The sequence below is a fragment of the Oreochromis aureus genome, linkage group 4, assembly GCF_013358895.1.
Source record: "Oreochromis aureus strain Israel breed Guangdong linkage group 4, ZZ_aureus, whole genome shotgun sequence".
NCBI lineage: Eukaryota > Metazoa > Chordata > Actinopteri > Cichliformes > Cichlidae > Oreochromis > Oreochromis aureus.
This window is the reverse complement of record NC_052945.1, coordinates 1,118,043-1,140,678: the sequence shown is the minus strand read 5'-3', so window position 1 is coordinate 1,140,678 and position 22,636 is coordinate 1,118,043. Positions and strand designations below refer to the sequence as shown.

Here is a 22,636-nt window from a genome sequence, read left to right as displayed (position 1 = left end):
GAGTCCTGGCCTGATGAGGTTGCTCTACTGTGTTGCGCCATCCGCTTCGCTAGAGGTTGTTTGGTTTCCCCGATGTATAAATCCTGGCACTTAACAGCGTACACTATGTTACTCTGTTTGTGTCGGGGGACCCGATCCTTGGGGTGGACCAGTTTTTGGCGCATCATGTTTTGGGGTTTAAAAGCCACAGAGACCCGGTGTTTAGAAAAAATGCGTCTCAACTGCTCCGATACTCCTGACACATATGGGATCACTACAGGTTTTCGCCTGGGCAGCGGTTGTCCTTCTCTCCTGGATCGGCTGGAGCTTTCTTTAGGTGCCTTCCCAGCTTTGACAAAAGTCCAGCTGGGATAACCACATTTACTCAGGGCCTTCTTGATGTGCTGTTCTTCTGCCTCCCTGTTCCAGATGAACAGAATCAACATTTGGAGATTTACTTATCTGGATGAATGAGCATGCATCAAGACATCATATGTGAACATGATGTCATTAATTTAAGATGTTAGATTTATGATTTGAGTATATGATATGTAATATGTCATATATGTACACATAATATGTTATAAATTTTGGGATTCTCTGTGTTTAACTTTAAATAAACAAGCTTTTAGCAGTTGGAGGAAAAGTTAATGTGTTAAACTCGATCACTCGCTCAGTCATTTGGTTTAAAGGACAAGTTAAAGCAGGAGGTTCTGCAGTATCTGGTCCCGAACCAGCAGACTGAGAGACAGCTTTTTCCATCAGGCCATCAGACTGCTGAACACTTCATAGACACCTCCCCTTCACTTACCGGAACTTCAACATTATGCGCTCCATACTGCACATATATGCCATTTGTTTTGCACAATATCCAACTGCTGACCTCTGTATATATTTTTTAAATTTTATTTTATGTATATATATATATATATATATATATATATATATATATATATATATATATATATATATATATATATATATATATATATATATATATATATATATATATATACACACACACAAGCACAGACAGGTATATATACATATTCAGTAAAGCGCATACATTTGTATATTTGTACATATATTTATTCTTATAATTCCCAGATTCCCATTCTGATATTTTGCTTTGTTCAGATGGTTCTTGTAGTTTGCACGCCTCTGTTGTTGCTTGTGAAGTTCACTCACATGTGCTGTACCAGTGTACCTGCACATGTGACGTGACGTCAACAATGATTTGATTTGGTTTCAAACACTTAATTTCTGCTTCAACAGTGACGGCGCTCATCATGATGTCCACGCAGAGATGGATTCAGAGCCGTGCAGGTGTTTGTTTACATCATCAGGAACACCTGACACCTTTCCCAGCACGCACACCTCAGCAGACCGGTTTGCTGTTTGCTTTGCAAACACTCGTCATCCTGTTTGCATCTCAAACATTTCCTGCAAACACGTTCGGAGCACATCGTGGAGTCAAACCGATCGTCACATCAGCAGGTAGTTTTCACAGGAGTTACCCCACAAACACGTAGATGGTAGTTTTACCGCTCAGCCATCACCGGGGTGGGGGGTGGGGGTGTGGCGTTGACACCTAAGCTTTCTAATACAACAACTAGAATTTTAAAATTGATACCCATTCATACCGTGGCTCTGCGAGCCACCCGGGGGGTCGGACTCTTAAAACCTAAAGAATAAAAAAACATTTTGACGGACTCACATTAACGATTTCTGTTTTTCCCGTAGAATCGATTCATTTTTTCTGAACATACTGTTTGGGCTTAAAATTACTTTGGATGAAATGGCTAATGTGTGATTGGTGGAACCAACACCAGAGCGAATATTGTAGGTTCTTCAGCTAATCATGAACCCGAGCTTCATAAACTGAGCTGAGCACGTTCAGGGCTGCCAGGGAGGCTGAAGTGGACTCGCCTGGCTTTGCAGCTCTCTGGTGAAGGCTATCCAAAAGCTTCCTGATCTTCTGCTCCTGCTCAACGAGGGCCTCCTGGAGCTCGAGGATCTTCTCCAGGTAAGAGTCCAGGTGGTTGTTCAGGCCATCATTGGTGAGCCTCGTGTTGTCAGAGATGTTGAGGACATCCGGTGGTTTAAAGCCTCCTGCAGAGGCAAAGCCTGCATCATGACTGAAGACTTTGCTTGTTGCAGACAGATGAGTGAGCTGCTTTTCTTTGACTTTATTAAATATCTTCATCATCAGGAGCAGAAGAAAATACTCATATTAAAGCAGCCCAGCACTGCCTGAGGGTCACATTTATCCAGAAACTATTAGCTCAACCACACAGTCACCGTTTATTTATGAATGAAAACTGTTTCTGTTATATAAACACCGCCGTTCTCCTTCAGCGACCTCTCTTCAGTCACACCTGTCGTGCTGTTTCCGGACTAAATCGTGTTATTTACGCCAGCATCTTTCCTGACTCATCATCGTGTACTTCTCTTGGCACTTTGTTGATCATCAGTATAAATGACAGAACTCTGCATTATATTTGATGCTTTGTGGGAATTTGAGCTGTCTGGTCCATAAATTAAAGCAAGTTTAATGCCACACATATAAGATCACCAAACGTTCCTTCGACTCCATGAATGCTTGGGTCAGAGCATTACAGTTCACACACATCTTAAGGAAAGGATCTCTAACTTTCAAACTGATGACATCGAACCACACCTGAACCAGAGACAACGTCAGGAGAACCTTACCTGGGCGAGGACAAAATGACTTGAGACATCAGAGGAAGTCAAGAGAGGCACATTAGGATTTGGGGTCATGTGCTGGTGGTTGGTTCGTTGTGTTTGAATCCAAAGTCAATGAAACATCTGTCAGGAGATCTTCGAGCACTTCATGCTTGCATCCACTGATGAGCTTTCTGGAGTTGCTGACTTCCTTGTTCAGCAGGACCTATGAGCTGCTCATAGCGTCAGACCTGCGGTCAGATGTTCTTACTGTGTTTGATATTCCAGCAACTCTCCTGAACCCCACAGAGAGTCTGTGAGACACTCAGGCAACATCCAGGTGAGCTGATAGCCTCCATGCTACGCTTCATATTAAAGGAACCCCAACCAAACACCAAGAGCATTAATATACTTTTCAGAAATGTTTTTGATCCATCTTGTAATAATTTGAGATGCTGGATTTCTATTTTTCACAACCTTGAAGCCATAATCAATAAAGATTTTTTTTTTTTTTAAAGGTTTCAGATATGTCACCTTATGTGTAATGAGTACAGACACATAAAGATCTGATAAAAAAATACTTTAAACCTTCATTTTTGTATTCCTGTAAATGCTGCGGCAGCTCTGAACAAACATGTCTGAATGTGTTCGGTGGATCTTATCAGTGTTATCGGTCCTGTGCTGGTCTGTGTCACGGTCCTGGGTCGGTGACCCAGTGTTTTGAGTTTCTTGTCTCTGAGTTTTGTATTATGATCTCAGTTCCCTTTGTTCCCCAGTTTATTCTTTAGTGTCTTAGTTTGGCTCTCTTGTGTTCTCTTTAGTTCTCTGAGTATTTAATAGCTCCCCTCTGTGTCTTTGTTGTTGTTCTGTGTTCTTAGTTGCTCTGTCTCCCCTAGTCTAGTTTGCGTCTGTGCTACTTCCTGTTTTAGTTTGAAGGTCCATGTCTCTTGTGAGTGTATTCTACTTTGCTCCCTCGTCTCGTCAGTTCTGATTTCTCCCAGCTGTGCTCCCCTTCTGTGTCTCATTCCCCTCGTTACTACCCTGTGTATATTAGCCCTGTGTTTGCCCTTGCTCAGTGTCGCGTCGTACCCTCAACTAGCTGTGTGTGTTCTGTTTCCAGTGTTCCTTGTGTTTAGTCATCTGCTCAGGTTCAGTTTTGTTTTCCAGTGTTTCAGACCTTAGTTCCTCTGTTTTGTCTTTTTGGTGAGTTTAGTTAATTCAAGGTTTTGTCCCAGCAATAAAGCTGCGCTTTAAGTTTGAACTCCCTGTGTCTGAGTCCTGCATTTTGGATCCACCTCTCCTGCCTGCCTGCCACACAGCCAACCATGACAGAACGACGCGACCCTCAAATGGATCCAGCAGACTCACTGTTCCTCGCGCAGCTGTGGAATTATTGCCGGGACGTTATCCACGCTGAGGACACTCCCAAGAGACTCATCCAGGTTGTTTTTTTTGACAACTTTCTGTCTTCCACCCTTTGTACAGCCAGCTTTTTGGACATTAACAGACTAACTCAAATAATAGCAGCTCTGCGAGCCAGGTGTTGCTTTGAGCTGTTTGGCATGGGTGGTCCAGGCAAGGAAGATTCATGCGGCCCTTCTGGGCGCCCTCGCAGCCTGGTATTTTCAGCGTCAGCATCTTTTCCAATCAAGACTAACCAAATCCTTCGATCCTCCCTTCAGTAAGAGATTGCATCCTCACTGTCCTCGCTCCACCACACCTCCGCTGCCTCCAGTAGCTCACTTAGCTGCCCAGCCTCCAGTAGCTCACTTAGCTGCCCAGCCTCCAGTAGCTCACTTAGCTGCCCAGCCTCCAGTAGCTCACTTAGCTGCCCAGCCTCCAGTAGCTCACTTAGCTGCCCAGCCTCCAGTAGCTCACTTAGCTGCCCAGCCTCCAGCAGCTCACTTAGCTGCCCAGCCTCCAGCAGCTCACTTAGCTGCCCAGCCTCCAGCAGCTCACTTAGCTGCCCAGCCTCCAGCAGCTCACTTAGCTGCCCAGCCTCGCCGCCGCCTGCAGTGCCGCCTTCCCCAGCAGCTCACTTAGCTGCCCAGCCTCGCCGCCGCCTGCAGTGCCGCCTTCCTCAGCAGCTCACTTAGCTGCCCAGCCTCGCCGCCGCCTGCAGTGCCGCCTTCCCCAGCAGCTCACTTAGCTGCCCAGCCTCGCCGCCGCCTGCAGTGCCGCCTTCCCAGCAGCTCACTTAGCTGCCCAGCCTCGCCGCCGCCTGCAGTGCCGCCTTCCCCAGCAGCTCACTTAGCTGCCCAGCCTCGCCGCCGCCTGCAGTGCCGCCTTCCCCAGCAGCTCACTTAGCTGCCCAGCCTCGCCGCCGCCTGCAGTGCCGCCTTCCCCAGCAGCTCACTTAGCTGCCCAGCCTCGCCGCCGCCTGCAGTGCCGCCTTCCCCAGCAGCTCACTTAGCTGCCCAGCCTCGCCGCCGCCTGCAGTGCCGCCTTCCCCAGCAGCTCACTTAGCTGCCCAGCCTCGCCGCCGCCTGCAGTGCCGCCTTCCCCAGCAGCTCACTTAGCTGCCCAGCCTCGCCGCCGCCTGCAGTGCCGCCTTCCCCAGCAGCTCACTTAGCTGCCCAGCCTCGCCGCCGCCTGCAGTGCCGCCTTCCCCAGCAGCTCACTTAGCTGCCCAGCCTCGCCGCCGCCTGCAGTGCCGCCTTCCCCAGCAGCTCACTTAGCTGCCCAGCCTCGCCGCCGCCTGCAGTGCCGCCTTCCCCAGCAGCTCACTTAGCTGCCCAGCCTCGCCGCCGCCTGCAGTGCCGCCTTCCCCAGCAGCTCACTTAGCTGCCCAGCCTCGCCGCTGCCTGCAGCGCCGCCGCCTTCCCCAGCGCCGCCGCCTTCCCCAGCGCCGCCGCCTTCCCCAGCCTCGCCGCCGCCTGCAGTGCCGCCTTCCCCAGCGCCGCCGCCTTCCCCAGCGCCGCCGCCTTCCCCAGCGCCGCCGCCGCCTGCAGTTCAGCCTTCCCCAGCGCCGCCGCCTTCCCCAGCGCCGCCGCCTTCCCCAGCGCCGCCGCCTGCAGCGCCGCCGCCTTCCCAGCGCGCCGCCGCCTGCAGCGCCGCCGCCTTCCCCAGCGCCGCCGCCTTCCCCAGCGCCGCCGCCTGCAGCGCCGCCGCCTTCCCCAGCGCCGCCGCCTGCAGCGCCGCCGCCTGCAGTTCAGCCTTCCCCAGCGCCGCCGCCTGCAGCGCCGCCGCCTGCAGTTCAGCCTTCCCCAGCGCCGCCGCCTGCAGTGCTTCCGTCTCCGGCTTCCACGCCAGCTGCCGCCTCTTCATTCACGCCAGCTGCAGCGCCTTCGTCTCCGGCTTCCACGCCGTCACCTGCGGCCTCATCAGCGTCGCCTGGTCCGGCTTCCACGCCGTCACCTGCGGCCTCATCAGCGTCGCCTGGTCCGGCTTCCACGCCGTCACCTGCGGCCTCATCAGCGTCGCCTGGTCCGGCTTCCACGCCGTCACCTGCGGCCTCATCAGCGTCGCCTGGTCCGGCTTCCACGCCGTCACCTGCGGCCTCATCAGCGTCGCCTGGTCCAGCCTCCGAGTCTTCATCCTCGTCTGGTCCAGCCTCCGAGTCTTCATCCTCGTCTGGTCCAGCCTCCGTGTCTTCATCCTCGTCTGGTCCAGCCTCCGTGTCCTCTTCCTCGTCTGGTCCATCATCATCAGCTTCATCCGCACCTGCAGCGTCAGCATCAGCTTCATTGGCTTCCGCAGCTGCCACGCTGCCGCCCGGTCCTGCCTTGCCTGGTCCGGCCTCAGCTTCGCCTGGTCCAGTAATAGCTTCGGCCTCACCCGCTCCGCCTGCGGTCTCAGCATCTGTTCCAGCCTCGCCTGGTCCTGCAGTGGCAACTCTGCTGTCAGAGCCAGCTCGACCTGCGCCTCCTCGCCTTTGTTGGCCGCTTTCCAGGCCTCGGAGTCGGCATCATGGCCGCCGAGGGCGGCCCCTGAACTGTTTGCCCGTCGCCGCCGCTGCCGTGCGCACGCACGGTCGGCCACCTGAACTGCTTTCCCTTGGCTCCTGTACTGTCGGGACCAGGGTCGGCCCCTGAACTATGTTTCTGGACTCCGCCCTGCAACCCATGGTTGTTTTTGGCCCGCCTGTTTTGTTTTCACTAATTCCCGGGCCCCTGTGCTTTTCATGGACATTTTGTGTTGGACTCTTTTCATGCTCATGTGATGGATGTTTTGGTTTTGTTCCGAGCCCTCCGTCCTGGGCCCCGCCGCCCGCCCTGGTCGGGTGGTTTTGTGTTTTGGGGCGTTTTGTTTTTTCCTGTTGGGCTGTCTGGAGCCAGCCCTTCAGGGGGTACTGTCACGGTCCTGGGTCGGTGACCCAGTGTTTTGAGTTTCTTGTCTCTGAGTTTTGTATTATGATCTCAGTTCCCTTTGTTCCCCAGTTTATTCTTTAGTGTCTTAGTTTGGCTCTCTTGTGTTCTCTTTAGTTCTCTGAGTATTTAATAGCTCCCCTCTGTGTCTTTGTTGTTGTTCTGTGTTCTTAGTTGCTCTGTCTCCCCTAGTCTAGTTTGCGTCTGTGCTACTTCCTGTTTTAGTTTGAAGGTCCATGTCTCTTGTGAGTGTATTCTACTTTGCTCCCTCGTCTCGTCAGTTCTGATTTCTCCCAACTGTGCTCCCCTTCTGTGTCTCATTCCCCTCGTTACTACCCTGTGTATATTAGCCCTGTGTTTGCCCTTGCTCAGTGTCGCGTCGTACCCTCAACTAGCTGTGTGTGTTCTGTTTCCAGTGTTCCTTGTGTTTAGTCATCTGCTCAGGTTCAGTTTTGTTTTCCAGTGTTTCAGACCTTAGTTCCTCTGTTTCGTCTTTTGTTGTCTTTTTGGTGAGTTTAGTTAATTCAAGGTTTTGTCCCAGCAATAAAGCTGCGCTTTAAGTTTGAACTCCCTGTGTCTGAGTCCTGCATTTTGGATCCACCTCTCCTGCCTGCCTGCCACACAGCCAACCATGACAGTCTGTTAGTCACACTGAAGGAAGTCTGACCAGTTCTGTTAATGTTGAAGTGCATCGCAGAGCGGTGACTCCATCCTGTTACACATCAGTGACTCACTGAGCTGCTGAACAAAGACCTTTACTCTGCACTCATCACGTCAACATGCAGGTAAGAAAAAACACCTGAGCAAACGAGCTCGGCGGACTCTTTATGACGGTCCTGCATGCATGACTGTCATAAAGCTGAGGACGACTGCTACAAACCTCCCTCAACACACACACTGAGACTGTCTGCAAATACTGATGTTGCAAGAGGCTCAGACACTCAGATAAATGTCAAGTCAACCAATCAGATCACACGAGAGCCGCTCCGTGTCAGGATCTGCATCCCACAATTCAATTCAATTCACAGCTGGAGTGAAACACAGAAACTCAAAGTTGAATTCATGTTCCATCAGTTGCACAGTCATCCTGAAGCAGACCATCGCACCACCGCGTCCGCCTGCTGCTCTGATGGTCCCGTTATGAAATGCCGTTAGTCTGACGCTGATGTAGCGGGACTCTAACCTTCCACATAATTCAGCTTCTGTCTCATCAGTCCACTGAATATTTCCCCAGACGTTTCGGGGATCATCCAGATATTCGTTGGCAGTGGTTTTCCCCTTGTAGCTCTCCAATGGAAAGCCTTAGAAATGTCTCTGTAAGCCTTTCAGACTGATGGACCTCAGTGACTTTGTTTCTCAGCTGTTCGCTCTGAGCTTCCTGACCTGCTGTCTGTCTACACTATGTGGTGCAAGACCAAAGCCAGGAAGATCCTGATGGACCTCTCCCATCCCAACAATGGACTCTTCTCACTGCACTTCCGCTCCCTCAAGACCAAAACAGAGAGAATGAGGAGCTTCTTCCCTCAGGCTGGACTCTCTCTCTCATTACTATACATCAGCAACTGTTTATTCCAAACTGTTTATTTGCACTTAATAATTTCCTAAATTTGTTTATCTGCACTTTGTATTTATGTTATATTAGCTATAATTTGTCTGCAAATGTGCGTAATCTGTAATGTACGTAATTTTTGCTGCATTTATGGGGACAGATTCAATGCTGTTGCCTCTGCTGGATGTTAGAGGAACTGCAGCTTTTGGTTTTCAGCTCTGAATGTTGATGTTCATTCAATTAAATGTATCTAGACATTGTAAAAATGTAATATCACTGTTCAGAAGGAAAGAGAACTGAAACACACACATTAATCAGTTCATCAGGAGACTTTTATTTGTGCACTTCTGAGAACGTTTAAGAACGTGTTGACGGATGTTTGTCGTCTCATTTCATCTCCTGAGTTTCAGTGGTCACCTCTCCGTCCTCAGTGGTCTCTCTGGTGACGATCACCACTTTGCGAGTGGTGGTTTTGGAGGAAGACGAGCTGTGGGGAAACACCGAGACACAAATCCAGTTAACGTATCATCCTTTAAGCAAAAGCTAACTGCTGTTATTCAACATAACAGTTGGTGCATCTGCTAACTTTCGTATCAGTATTTTTAATCAGAGATCAGTAGCAAAGTGTTTGAAACCAAATCAGAGGGGAAAAAAGCGTGACAGTAGCTGGTTCCTGATGATCGATGTATACCAGCTCACCTGTCCAGTTCTCCATCCAGCAGCCTTCTGTACTCTGCAATCTCCATCTCCAGCCTGGTTTTGATGTCAAGCAGCATCTGGTAATCTTGTCGCTGACGCTCCAGGTCGGCCCTCAGCTGCATCAACTGTTCTTCAAGAGACGTCACCTGCCCCTGGTAACCTGCCAGCATGCTGGCGTACCTGCCCTGGGTTTCGGCTAGAGTGTGCTCCAGAGACTTTTTCTGGAGATGAGAAGAAAGAGTCTCAGAAGATTTGCAGAATCGAACACTGAGGAAAAGTCAGCAGTAAAAGGTTAAAACTCACCATACTGAGCTGTGCTTGGAGCTCGATCTCCAGACTTTGCAGGGTGCGTTTGAGCTCTGTGATCTCAGAGCGAGATGACTGAAGAACCTCTGTGCTCTCAGCGACCGTCTTATTCAGCTCATCAGACTGAAAACACACAAACTCTAAATTTTACTGGAAAAAACCCTTATTTTTCAGCCTTTGCTGTCATAAAGAGAGCTTCTTTTTCAGCTGTGTTTGTCTAAACAGATCGTATCTCAGACGAATTCATGCCTGTTTTACGGTTAAGTCTCACCTTGGTCTGGAACCAGGCCTCCAGTTCTCTGCGGTTCTTGGTAGCAACGTTCTCATAGTGATCTCTGATTTGTGCCATAACTGCAGTCAGATCCTCCTGAGGAGCAGCATCCACCTCCACATTCACCTGACCGCTCATCTGGGAGCGCAGAGTGAGCAAGTCCTGCAGAAAGGAGAAAGTATCGCCCGTAATGCAGAGATGGAGCTTTAATAACTAATAATTCATGCAATAAGTTTTGCTTTGGGTCTTGAATTTCAGTCTTCTCTCTAAAAACATCAACCTGTTCTAAGTGTAATAGTTTATAAATGTGTAATCATAGTTATTTCATCCATTTAATCATTATTTTCTTCATAGTTAGTCTCTGGTTTTACTCCCACCTCCTCGTGGTTCTTCTTGAGATGGATGAGTTCCTCCTTCAGCGACTCGATCTGCATCTCCAGGTCGGATCTCGTCATCGTCAGCTCGTCGAGGACCTTCCTCAGCCCAGCGATGTCAGCCTCCACACTCTGACGCATGCTCAGCTCGTTCTCGTACCTGTACAGCAACGAGCAGCATCGTTCGAGTCATCCAAACCGTGGGAGCTGTGGGAGCTGGACCTACTTTACGTCTCAGTGAGAAGCCTGGTTTGGATGGTGGGTGGTTTTTTTGCATGTGGTCACATGAGAGGTTTTTATGGTTACTTGCAAATATTTCTGGAGATGCTCAGTCCCAAACATCAGAACTCTGTGACTGATCTGGGGATCTTTTCATTTGAAAATGGAATTCAGAATCCATCCTTTAGTGTTTCTTTGCTTAGTGGTGGATGCAGCTTAAATACTGGAAGCAGTGCATTAGATGTGCAGCTAACCCTGCGATGTATTTGTGTCTGATATGCTATTTAAACTAAAAACCAGAAAATTGAAAGTGTTCAGGGACTCACTTCATTTTGAAGTCATCAGCAGCCAGCTTGGCGTTATCAATCGTCAGGTAAAGGGATCCATTTGTGTGGGTGGCGTCGAGGATCTGAAAACAGAAGGAGGAACTATTCAGGCTTTAAATGTGGAGTGTTGTTGGGAAGAGGATATCATGTGACAGGCGTGGCTCGCCTCCCCGGCCTCACTGCCAGTTCACCACCTGCTGCAGAAATGATTAACCAACAGTAAGAATATGCAAAGTGCAAACAAATTCCCCCTCATGGTTTCATGTAAAACCAGAGAGGTGACCTCGTGTGTCTCGGGTGTGGCCGCACCTGCAGGAAGTCACAGATCCTGCTGCAGGGCGCGTTGGAGAGGGGGGTCGGTTTCATGCACCTCCCGTGTTTCACATGACCTCACAGCTCTATTCTCTCTTTTGTGTCTCATCTTAGTGACATCTCACTAAGACATTTCACTGAGAACAAACTCGAGCCGAGGCAGCAGCCAAAAACGTCAGCACGTATAAAAGTACAACATGTTTGACATGAAGTACAAAAACCATCAAGCAACAGCCGAGCTCTGGCAGGACAAGCCGCCGCACGCCCTCTTCAGATCCTCATGATACGCTTTGGTATTTTCACCATGTTTACAGATGAGAAAGAACCTGCTCTCACCTTTTCCTGCAGGTCACTTATGGTGGCGTAGTAGGCAGAGTAGTCGTTCCCCTGTACTTTGGTCTTCTTCTCAAGGAACTCCTTGATCTTCAGCTCCAGCTCGGCATTGGCCGCCTCTAGCTTGCGCACCTTCTCCAGGTAGGAGGCCAGGCGGTCGTTCAGGTTCTGCATGGCCATCTTCTTGTTGTCTGAGATATCAATGGCATCGGCCAGGTCGAAGCCACCAGACCCGAGACCTGCTGCAGCAGATGAGGAGAAGTTCCTGGGAGCGCTTGTGCTGGAGATGCGGACGCCGAACCCCCCGGCGCCGCCGCACACGCTGCCGGCCCTCATGGAGCCGGGGCGAGATCCTGAGACACGGTAGGACAGGCTGGACATGCTGGAGACTTTTTTCTGCTGTGGACAGAGACGAGGAGAGAATGAACCGGAGACCAGCTCAAGCTGCTTTTATGCAAGTGAGGGAGGGATTCAGATACGGCCCCCGCCCCAGTGCAGCACTCCACCCATACCCCCACCCCCACCATGCCTCGGGGCAGGCTGAAAGGAATTTTTTATGTGCCTTTCGAAATCTACGTCCATACCTGAGTCTCTGAGGTGAGTGGGTGTCCCCCCCTCTTCAGATCGGATTTAGCTCATCGTTTTAAACCGAAGCGTCCTCTCTCCCACGTCCAACGGATTCCTGCCATCGTGTCGCAGCCTGTCTGTTGTTTCTGTGTGTTGTGTTGTTTTTGTGCCCTGCAGGTCTGCAGCCGCTCCTCCTCCTGCTTATTGTGCAACCAAACAATGAAACACTTTGTTCCCGGCCTGCATTCTGCCTCCACCTGCTGTCAGCAAACACGGAGGGACAGCGCTCCACACCAGCATCAGGATAAGAACAACACGGAAAAACACGGAAACACAAACATCTTCTGTAAGATATTCGTGTGACCGAGGCTGTGATTGGAGTGTTTTTCACGCTACAAATTAGGAACTGCTGTTTGAGTAAATAAATGAAATCAAAATCTGACTTCAAACAGTAAAGTATACGTCTGTACACGGTCATGCTCAAAGTTCTTAATGTAGTTGTTTCAGTTTAAACGTTTTATAAGGTTTATATTAGCCTAGAGTACCCTGTAGTGCAAATATGGTCCCCGAAGGGTTTGATTCACCTCAAGGTCAAAGGTCAAACCTTCCCATACTCTTCATTTTACTTAATGGTGACCTTCTTGTGTCATTAAATAAAAAACAAAAAACAAAAAATAAGAGCCAGTGAAAGAACCAAACAAGTGACTTGTTGCCTGAGGATGAGTGTTGTTTATGAATGATTATGTTCCCGAGGTGACAAACCACACTCTAAAAAATGCTGCGTTATTTTCACAACTCAACTGCTGGGTAAAAGCCGTAGGTTTATAAGTTGGGTTATTGTGACTCAGGAGTCGGGTTGGTATTGTGCCGGGTTCTTCAATTCACTCCACAGCTTGACTAATTCTGCTGGGTCATAGGTCGGGCAGCTTTGATCAAATATTGGGTCAAAACTTTCAATTGTTTGGGTTGAAGATAAGCCTCAGAAGAAGCCACATCATTCTTCACAAACTGCCTTTTTCAACCAGACTGTGACCTGATCAGATATCACTGGACTTCTCCACTACTATGAAATAAAACATGGTAAGTAACAAGTGAATTCTAACAGTTTGAAAATCAAAGGGTTGATAATGCAATTTATTGGTTTAATCTAGAACTTTACCAACTCATTAAAGATCTTTTAACAGATAACACCAGCTAGCTTGTGATGAAGAAAGTTATTTCTACTTAAAAATGCTTCATATCATCATTTAAAGTTATTCTTTGAAATGAGGCTGAGGTTGCTCTGTGTGACAAACTATTTAGAGATCGCTGTTTACAGAACAAAGACAGTATGAGTTTGGGTGTTGCATTTGTGGGAAAAAGGTAAAAAAAAAAGAAAAAGACTACGATGACCTGGATGACTGATAACCTTCACAGACGTTTGTATTAAGCCTTTTGGTTCTTAGTCAACACACAGGCTAAGTTGTTAAAGGGTTAACCTGTCGGGACTGAGCGTGTCGGCTGCATTCAGACCCTGCTCAGCATACAGCTGATCTGCTCTTCACTTAGACGGAGGCAGTGCGAGCTGCTCTGTGACACTGGGTGAAAGCAGCCTGTCATTACTTCACAGACAAAAGCCACCGACTTAGTTGTCCGAATGATCGGTCCCGGGTACACGCGCTGTGCAATCACACTTGCTTATATTTTTTAAACTTATATCTATGTACATTCACTTGAATTAAAATTAAAAATAAGAAATGTTATTCTTGCTAACTTTTGAGTATTGTGATGGATCGAGCAGTGAAAGAACGTCAGGCACAGGTTACAGTACAAAATAAGTTTGTTTTTATTTGACCCTAAATCACACTTGGTTAAATCAAACAGAGAATTTCAAATCTTGGGCTCATAAAAGAGGTCAAAGTAACAGACCTCTTCTCGAAAGCTGGCAACAAACAATACTAACTCAAACAAACTAACCTACCTGAACGAGACAAAGGGGAAACTCAAACACAGAAAGGCGTAGAACACACAAAACCCAACTAAAGCTAACATAACAAATTTCATTTCCCCCCATGATCCAGAGTAGTGGTATGACCCAATTTGCAGATCTCCACATAGGCTTGCTCCGCCCCTTTTCCACCTCTTAGCTCATCAACCAGGGACTGGGAGCAGCTGCCACTGAGCTAACTCAGGAAACAAAGAAAGATTAAATCATACATACATAACAGTGTAAACTAAAATGTGCGCACTTATTTTAGAATACAGTCTTATGTGATTGTATGAGTAAATTAATTCTAAACCAAACCAACTCTTTATTACCCTGTAAATTCAATCCTATATTTAACCTCCGAGGACCTGTGATGTCCAATAATAACCCAAAATGTGATGTCCATATGTGGACATCACATTTTGGGTTATTTAGACCAAAATACTACATTTTGCTCTACAAGGGCCTGATATCCACTTACGAGGACGTTATACTGCCACTGTTGTATTGAAATTTTAAATGAATATCCTCGTATGTGGCTCTCATTTTTCTTAAAAACAAAAATCAGGTAAAAAAAAAAAAAAAAAAAAAGGTAATTCTTTGTTTTTACATTCATCAGGTCCCAATCAGCCCAAATATGAAAGACAAATTAAAAATGTATGCCGTGGAAGAGCTCGGGTCTTAGGAGGTTAAAGAAAGAAAAATGTAAGTGTAGTGTTATGGTTAAGCCTCAGTTGTAACACTGATGTTTGGTAGATATTACCACTGTGTGACTGTAACTGCAGCCATCACAAGTATATTCAGTTATTCTAAAATGAACAATAAAAATATTTTAACTTTAATTAACTTTGAACATCCGTGAGGTTCACCTGAGGGGGAATCTTTGGTTCCCGCACACATCCATACATGAAGGGTGGAGCATCCAGATACTTATGTTACACTTAATGGAGCGCTACGGAGAACAGTGAGTATTTCTCGTGCATAAACTAAATCAGATATAAGTTTTTGTTGTTGTTGGTATGTGTGTGTGTGTGTGTGTGAGAGTGTGTGTGTGTGAGTGTGTGTGAGTGTGTGTGAGTGTGTGTGTGTGAGTGTGTGTGAGTGTGTGTGTGTGTGAGTGTGTGAGTGTGTGAGTGTGTGAGTGTGTGTGTGTCTGTGTGTGTCTGTGTGTGTGAGTGTGTGAGTGTGAGTGTGTCTGTGTGTGTGAGTGTGTGAGTGTGTGTGTGAGTGTGTGAGTGTGTGTGTGTGTGTGTGTGTGAGTGTGTGTGTGTGTGTGTGTGTGTGTCCTGTGATTGGGTGGGGGCAGAGAAATAACCTGGATTCCTCTCTTATGTTCACTTCAGTGCGGTTATAAAACATCAACAGATAAATGAAGAGATTCTCATCATTCAGCAAATTATTTAAACATTAATTCTTAACACACACACACACACACACACACACACTATACTCTGTACACACCTATAATCTTTTGTTTTTGGATGTTGATTCCATCAGTGGTTTCTGACTGTTGGATAAAATCTCAGTTATAAATAAGTCATTGTGTAACACACTGTCATATCTGAGCTGCTTCCTCACTGAGTCAGCTGCTCGTCACCTTGCAGTAAAACTCGTCTGCAGGCAAATGTTTCCTGGGCGTCAGCACACTGGGTGCCTTTAGTCCTGACATATCACCAAGCATATAGGGACGTAGATCGACCGGTAAATTGAGAGCTTCACTTTACCGGTCGCTGCTCGTGTGGTCGACCGGCCAGTGCTGCCTAGCCTGACCTGTCTCCCCAATGTTATATTTGTGTATTGTATGTGCGGTTGGCAAGGTATCATCTATCTTAATTGCCCCTTGGAGATAAATAAAGTTTTTTTGACTTTGACATGACTTTACATTCAGCTCTGTCTTCACCATGACAGACCAGTACAGCATCTGCATCACTGTAGCTGCAGCACCAACCCGTCTGTCGATCTCCTGCTCCCTTCTCCTGTCACTTGTGAACAAAACCCCAAGATACTTAAACTCAGCACCTCTAAATCTGAGGCCATGGTTCTCAGCCGGAAAAGGGTGGAGTGCCCACTCCGGGTCAGGGACGAGTTCCTGCCCCAAGTGGAAGAGTATAAGTATCTTGGGCTCTACCTGAAATCAGATTTTCAAACAGTAACTCTAATTTATATTAATAATATATTAATGTAAGTTGGAGTAAGTGATGCATTAAATAATTGTGATGTTGTATTTTAAAGACAACCCCTACAGCACAGCGTTGCCCCTCGACAACATGTGAGGAGCAGGACTTTGAATTCTGGATTTAACAGGAAGCCAATGAAGGGAAGCCAAAACAGGAGAAATCTGCTCTCTCTTTCTAGTCCCTGTCAGGACTCTTGCTGCAGCATTTTGGATCAGCTGAAGGCTTTTCAGGGAGTTTTTAGGACATCCTGATAATAATGAATTACAGTAGTCCAGCCTGGAAGTAATGAATGCATGAGTGCTTCTGTATCTCTGATAGACATTTGTCCTTTGACTGCATCTTGCAGCTTCACCGTCACCAAGTTTGCAGCTTTAACCAGCTTTTGAGTGAATCGTCCAATTACACCACAGTTTCTGAAAACTAGGAACCTGAAATTACTGTAACTCAACAGCTAACACAGTATATTTGTTCACTTCCTTGACCTGATTAATTTAACTGAACTTAATTTGAATTTCAGCCCAAACAAAAGACACAAAACACATTTTTATTCTGAAGCTCCTCAGCAGACTTTTATTTGCATGTTTATTTCTGTGAGAGCGCCCTCTGCTGGAACTCACAGAGTGACCTCTTCTTTGTGGGAGCTCACCACCTTCCCGTCCACGACCTCCTCTACGATGACGATTTGTTTTTTGGTGGTGACGCTGGTGGGCCCAGAGGAGGTGGTGGAGGAGGTGGAGGAGGAGGTTTTGGAGGTGGTGGTTTTGCTGCAGGAGGAGACAAACAGGACAGTCTGGATTTAATCACTGAATATAAATATTTCAGAAACATTTGTTTGCTGTCACTAAACTATTTTTCATATTTGTCTGTCCTAAATGTTTTTAAGGTAAAGACTCTGACCTGCCGGTGCCCTCTCCTTCGAGCAGCCTCCTGTACTCGGCGATCTCCATCTCCAGCCTGGTCTTGATGTCCAGCAGCATCTGGTACTCCTGGGACTGCCGCTCCAGGTCTGCCCTCAGCTGCGACAGCTGCTCCTCCAGCATCAGTACCTGGTTCTGGTAACCCGACAGCTGCATGGCGTACCGACTCTGAGTCTCAGCCAGCGTGCCCTCCAACCCGGCTTTCTGCAGGAGGCACAGAGAAGGAGGCTCAGTGCGTTTTCTGAAAAGCTATGAAAACCTTCATGTGCTGTGATGTGATACTGACCATGCTGAGCTGTGACTGCAGCTCGATCTCCAGGCTCTGCAGCAACCGTTTGAGATCTGTGAGCTCTGATTTGGATGTCTGGATGGTTTCTGTGCTGGTGACGACTTCTTTGTTCAGCGCTTCTGACTGAAAGGACCAAAAACAATGTTGTGATGTTTATTTAGATCAATATTAATTCATTCACCCCTCATCCATCCAGGCACCAGGTATGATGCACCCATCATGCTCGGTGTCTACAAAACAAGCCATTAGTATTATTGTGGAGTCTTTACAACAGCTGTGGTTGTGATTTCTTCTGTATGAATAAAACTGAATTGAAAATCCAGAAACATCCTGGTGATGCTAGAGAAGAGGTCAAGAGGCTCATCTTCTGGGAACATTTATGTCTTGAGTTAAAAATCCTGCCTCACCTTCGCCTGGAACCAGGCGTCCAGTTCTTTGCGTTGCTTGGCAGCGAGACCCTCGTAGTGCTCTCTGATCTCCTCCATGACCTTGTTGAGGTCCTCCTGAGGAGCAGCGTCCACTTCCACGTTTACCTGACCGCTCATCTGAGTCCGCATGGCCAGCAGCTCCTACAAATACAACCAAGAGACACATTAATGGACATTTATTAATAGCTGGGATATTATTTATCCCCAAACACAGAGCGAGAGCTCACTCACCTCCTCGTGGTTCTTCTTGAGGAAGATCAGCTCCTCCTTCAGGCCCTCAATCTGCATCTCTAGATCGGTCCTGGACAGAGTCAGCTCATCCAGGAGTCTCCTGAGCCCGGCGATGTCGGCCTCCACAGACTGACGCATGGCCAGCTCGTTCTCGTACCTGCAGAAGAACACGAAGCATTCAGAATTTTCCCAAACAAACAGAAAAACCTCATTTGGTTGCATCTAAGCCATCGAACTATCTGCAAACACTCACCAACGACTCTCTGAGCAGCAGTCAAACTGAAACTGAAGTGAAACTGGAAATGAAGAACGTTTCAAACAGCAGAGTAAAAGCTCTGCTGTTTGAAATGTTTTGGCTTCAGCAGGAAGGCGTTGCTTTTACTTTGAAGGCCAGTGTTCGTTGCTTCCTGTTTTACTGCCGCTCTGCGAGAAGTTAGGAGTGTTTGCAGACGAGCTGCTCTCCTCTATGTAAACTTGAGTTTAGCGCTGGACTAGCAACCACAGTGGTGGTTCTCTCTCGCCCAGCGACAGGGGAATACACATTTCAGTGCTGGTTAGGTTAACATCACATGGTTAGTGGTCATGTGACTGCAAAGCCTGAATAGTGCTAATATACAGCAAGAGCTACCTTAAGGAAATAAGAGTGACAGTGAGTGAAAAGTTGGTGTGGTTTAGGAGAGAGTGTCACACACACAGGATTTGAAAGAGTGTTATTTAATTATGATGTCATGCTGTGGTTTGCAGGCGTGATAAAGTCATAAATTAAAAAGCTAGCTGCACACAGCTACGGAGTTACCGTTACATTTTTTCTTTATTTTCTTGTTGCATATTAAAATCTTTTAAAAACTCAGACTGAGGTCTTAAGTTTAATGTGTGCTTCCCCTAAACACGAGCCACTACGAGTCACCCTGATTCATATTTGACTGGAAAAATAAACCCTGAAATATTTTTTTCATTCACATTCAGCATGTCACAACAGATAAATGAACTGTTGGCTTCATTAACAAACTCGTTCACTCACTTGAGCCTGAAGTCTTCAGCGGCCAGCTTGGCGTTGTCGATGGAGAGGTAGATGCCTCCGTTGATTTTGGTAGCATCCTGGATCTGAAGGTGAAAACAGGGCAGTTTAAGAATATCGTATTTTACAGGTGAAGACAAACTTACAGAGCACCGAGTTCAGCTTTATGTGATGATGTCATCATAAATATAAATGATACATTTCTCCAGTGAGGTTTTTAATCTGCTCATTTCTTTTATCTTCACACTGCACAAACAGATTTTCTTAGTTTCTGTGAAAAGTGATGAAACTGTGAGGCTGTGATGTCACACCTTCGTCTTTCTCGGATGCTTCCTTCTGTTCTGACTCTTATTTACCTTCACATCCTCCTTTGTGTTTTACTCTCTGACTGCACTGCTTTGCTTTTTTCTGCTTCAGGAAACAGACGGTGGAGCTGAAGATGAAGCTGATGCAGGGCTGAGCGATGCTGTGTGCGCACCTCGGTCATGTGACTAAACAAAGGTGAGCCTACCTTTCCGTGCAGCTCTGCGATGGTTTTGTAGTACTGGCTGTAGTCTTTGGCAGAGGGGGAGGTCTTCTTCTCCAAGAACTCTCTGATCTTCTTCTCCAGCTCGGCATTGGCCGCCTCCAGCTTGCGCACCTTGTCCAGGTAGGAGGCCAGACGGTCGTTCAGGTTCTGCATGGTGGCTTTCTCATTGGCAGAGAGCCCAACGCTGTCACCAGCACCACCTCCAAACCCGAAACCACTGCCACCTGCTCCACCGCCACCACCTGCTCCACCAACGAAGCCGAAGCTGTAGGCAGATCCACTTCCACCACCGCCACCACCACCACCACCACCACCAAACAGAGACATGGCAGATGAAGCAGTAGACATTCTGACTCCTCCCATGGCGCCGGAAAGGGACCTGCTGCTGCCCCGGTACATTCCCCCACTAGTAGATCTGAAGGACGTCATCTCGTGTGATGATGAGGATGAAGGATGCTGTCTTTCTGCCTTAGCTGAAGAGGAGAAAGTGGAGCGCTCAGACAGCGCAGCATTTTTTATACTCTCAGATGAGCGAGTGAGGAGGAGGAGGGATGATGGTGAGCTGGCGCCGAGCCTGGGAGGAGACACCTGTGATTGTTTCAGTCACGAACAGCAGAAATCTTAATGGTTTAGGGTGTGCCTAAGAATGTGGAATCCACTTACAGTCAACACAGTGAATAACAGACATCACGCCAAGTTTCATTTCACATCAGAGGGGCTGACAGGTTCGAGGAAACCAGTTCAGACACAGATGATATTTAGTTAGAGCCTCCGATCAAAACAAATCATGTCTCAGCTGCACAGGAGTGACCCTCCTGATGTGTTGCGTTGCTTTCATGCTCGTTTAGCAGTTTAATCTTCAGTAAACTGAGGAGCGGCTGAAACTCGAAGTCCAAAGTTCAACCAAACACTTCTGAAAAGACGCAGAGCTCAAGAGATTATCCTGCATTAACCCATCGATTCTGGCCCCGAGAGAAGATGAATCACAGCCCTGCAGTTTTACATGCATTTTTCATCCATGCCTGTCCAGAGCCATAAAGCATAAAACACGTCTATTCGAATCATCAGGGATATTTCACTGTCATACTTTAAAGTGTTCCTCACTTTACTCATATTTTGAGTGTTAAAGTGTCCTAGTTGTTGACATAGTTATACTGTCATTTTAAACAAAAACGGACAAAACAAAGCCAAAGGCGAGGTTTTCTGACTCCACGCAGACGTGATGAGAAGCATTTCTCTTTTTACACAAAGAGTCGTTAAAGATGCAAACAAATTAAATCAAATCTCCATTAAATTTGTGTTGCAAATAAAAACAATTTTGTTGTTGTTTAAATTGAAATTATCTCACTTCCAGTAAATAATATGCCCAGTGCTCTGTGGTCAACAACTCCCTGCCTCCCACTCTGTCCTGACCCTGTCCAGGTCTGGTGCCCAGCTTTTCTCCGTCCTCCCTGTTCTCCGTTTCCTTGCAGGCTCCAGGTCGGGCCACGGCTCTGTTGGCCTTCAGACTGAGATGACTTGATGCAATTACTGGACTTGTGCAGCTTTTCCATGCTCCACACAGCAGCACTGACCTGAGCCAATGTAGTCTGGAGTCTCAAGAAGTCCTTTTTTCAAGGGGCGTTTGTGGCCTAGGAGGTAGAGCGGGTCATCCAATCCTCGGGTCTCTGAGCTACACACCGAAGTATCCTGAAGCAAGAACCCAACGTCAGAGTTGCCCCTGTTGAAGTGTTTAAAAGTGAAAATAGTAAAGCAGAAAACTGATGGGATGGGGTTAGAGTAGGGGTCAGGGGTCATTAGTGTCCAGTGTGATCTTACCTGTGGACGAGCAGGAACGCTCAGTCTGTGTGAAAACTGTGACCTTCCTCAGGCTGCAACAAACCGTCCTGCTATCATGTGTCCATGTGAATAAAAACATTTATTGTTCTGATTGTGTACATTTTACAAGGACAGAAAAGGACAGATGAGCTCCCCCGATGGCCTGATGTGACCTGATGGTGCGATTCTGCGCTCCACCTTGTAGGGGAAAAACGCTCCTGCAAGACTCTGAGTGCACACAAGTCCTGACATGTCAGCGTATAATGGGAGTAATCACAGCTTTAATGATTTGTAAAGTGTTTTTGTGGTGCGGGTGTAGCTGGGTGCGTTCATGCTGCAGGTGTTCTCCCAACCGCTGCTCCCAGGCTGCAGGGCCAAACACTCGCTAAAGTCTGATCGAGGTGATAATGACGAATAAATGAATAAAACTTCTGTGTAACGAAGCAAAAGCAGAGCGCTTCAGACTGCAGTGTGTGCAGATGGTGTTTGTGGATGTGGACTAGGACTCGGTCCGCACGCGTGAAGTGATGATTTTAAGGATTTAAAGATTATTTAACATCTTTTATTTTTGAGGAGCTCAGCGTGAAACCTGGAAAACTGTTGGCTAGATAAGGTCTGTGAAGGCGCTCAGTCATCCCGGTCATCATAAGGAGCTTTGAAGGAACCGATAAACTGTGGCCTCTGTTTGCAGCAGGCGCTCGTGCCAAACCGGCCAGATAAACAAATTTCACAGCAGCTAATTACGTGCAGGTAACCGCTAAACTGTGCTTGGCTGTTCCGCTGCTAGGCCACTGTTAGCAGGATGACATCATCCATCTGCTTTAACAACCATCCCACCGCCATCATAGTTGTTATAGTTTACATTTGTTATTTTAGTTTCAGTCCGAGTTTTATTTTTTCCTTCTTCAGTTTCAGTCATGTAAAAATCGGTTCCTCGCTCACTGACCCGAGAAACAAAATCAAGGCTGATTTCTTTTTATTGCAATGTTGAACTGATCATTACTTAATATTCAGACTTCACTGGGCTGATTTTGATTTCACGTGATTTTTTATATTAAGATATTTCTTTGGTATTAATCCCAAAGCAGGAGCTCTTTGCTAATAAAAACTCTGGTTGCAGATTGTGTGTGTGCTCGGCTCCACTTGATCATAAGCATCAAACATAATGCACAACAACTCAAACAGACAGACTCTAGAGTCTGGAGCAGTTTTAGGAGGCAGACCTTCCTGATAATGAGAAATCATTTCAACAGTACGTTCCCGGGTTTCCAGATCAGCTCAGCTCCTCGAGCTTTAAACTCAATGACGGGAAAAAAATCTGTAAAATCCCCAAAAC

At 47.2% G+C, this 22,636-nt stretch overlaps 2 protein-coding genes across 2 annotated transcripts; both read right to left on the bottom strand.

Moving 5' to 3' along the window:
- Positions 1-8,834: 8,834 nt before the first annotated feature.
- On the bottom strand, positions 8,835-11,788 carry LOC116311512 (keratin, type I cytoskeletal 13-like). Its single transcript, XM_031728643.2, has 7 exons — positions 11,364-11,788; positions 10,716-10,798; positions 10,174-10,330; positions 9,797-9,958; positions 9,523-9,648; positions 9,220-9,440; positions 8,835-9,007 (listed from the first exon to the last, which is right to left on the bottom strand). The coding sequence occupies exons 1-7, from the start codon at positions 11,739-11,741 to the stop codon at positions 8,908-8,910; spliced, it is 1,227 nt and encodes a 408-aa protein (XP_031584503.1). The 5' UTR covers positions 11,742-11,788; the 3' UTR covers positions 8,835-8,907.
- A 4,823-nt stretch (positions 11,789-16,611) lies between these two features.
- On the bottom strand, positions 16,612-19,968 carry LOC116311513 (keratin, type I cytoskeletal 13-like). Its single transcript, XM_031728644.2, has 7 exons — positions 19,465-19,968; positions 18,957-19,039; positions 17,936-18,092; positions 17,684-17,845; positions 17,274-17,399; positions 16,968-17,191; positions 16,612-16,834 (listed from the first exon to the last, which is right to left on the bottom strand). The coding sequence occupies exons 1-7, from the start codon at positions 19,909-19,911 to the stop codon at positions 16,684-16,686; spliced, it is 1,350 nt and encodes a 449-aa protein (XP_031584504.2). The 5' UTR covers positions 19,912-19,968; the 3' UTR covers positions 16,612-16,683.
- Positions 19,969-22,636: the final 2,668 nt, after the last annotated feature.

What these genes read in the sequence shown, in the direction of transcription:
- LOC116311512 (XM_031728643.2), bottom strand. Translation starts at nt 11,741, where the DNA reads ATGTCCAGCCTGTCCTACCGTGTCTCAGGATCTCGCCCCGGCTCCATG. An exon ending in TAAGTGACCTGCAGGAAAAG is followed by an intron (nt 10,799 to 11,363) that starts GTGAGAGCAGGT and finishes TTCTGTTTTCAG; the next exon opens with ATCCTCGACGCCACCCACAC. An exon ending in CTGGATGGAGAACTGGACAG is followed by an intron (nt 9,008 to 9,219) that starts GTGAGCTGGTAT and finishes GTTTCCCCACAG; the next exon opens with CTCGTCTTCCTCCAAAACCA.
- LOC116311513 (XM_031728644.2), bottom strand. Translation starts at nt 19,911, where the DNA reads ATGACGTCCTTCAGATCTACTAGTGGGGGAATGTACCGGGGCAGCAGC. An exon ending in TCAAGAAGAACCACGAGGAG is followed by an intron (nt 17,846 to 17,935) that starts GTGAGTGAGCTC and finishes TTGTATTTGTAG; the next exon opens with GAGCTGCTGGCCATGCGGAC. An exon ending in GAAGGAGAGGGCACCGGCAG is followed by an intron (nt 16,835 to 16,967) that starts GTCAGAGTCTTT and finishes CTCCTCCTGCAG; the next exon opens with CAAAACCACCACCTCCAAAA.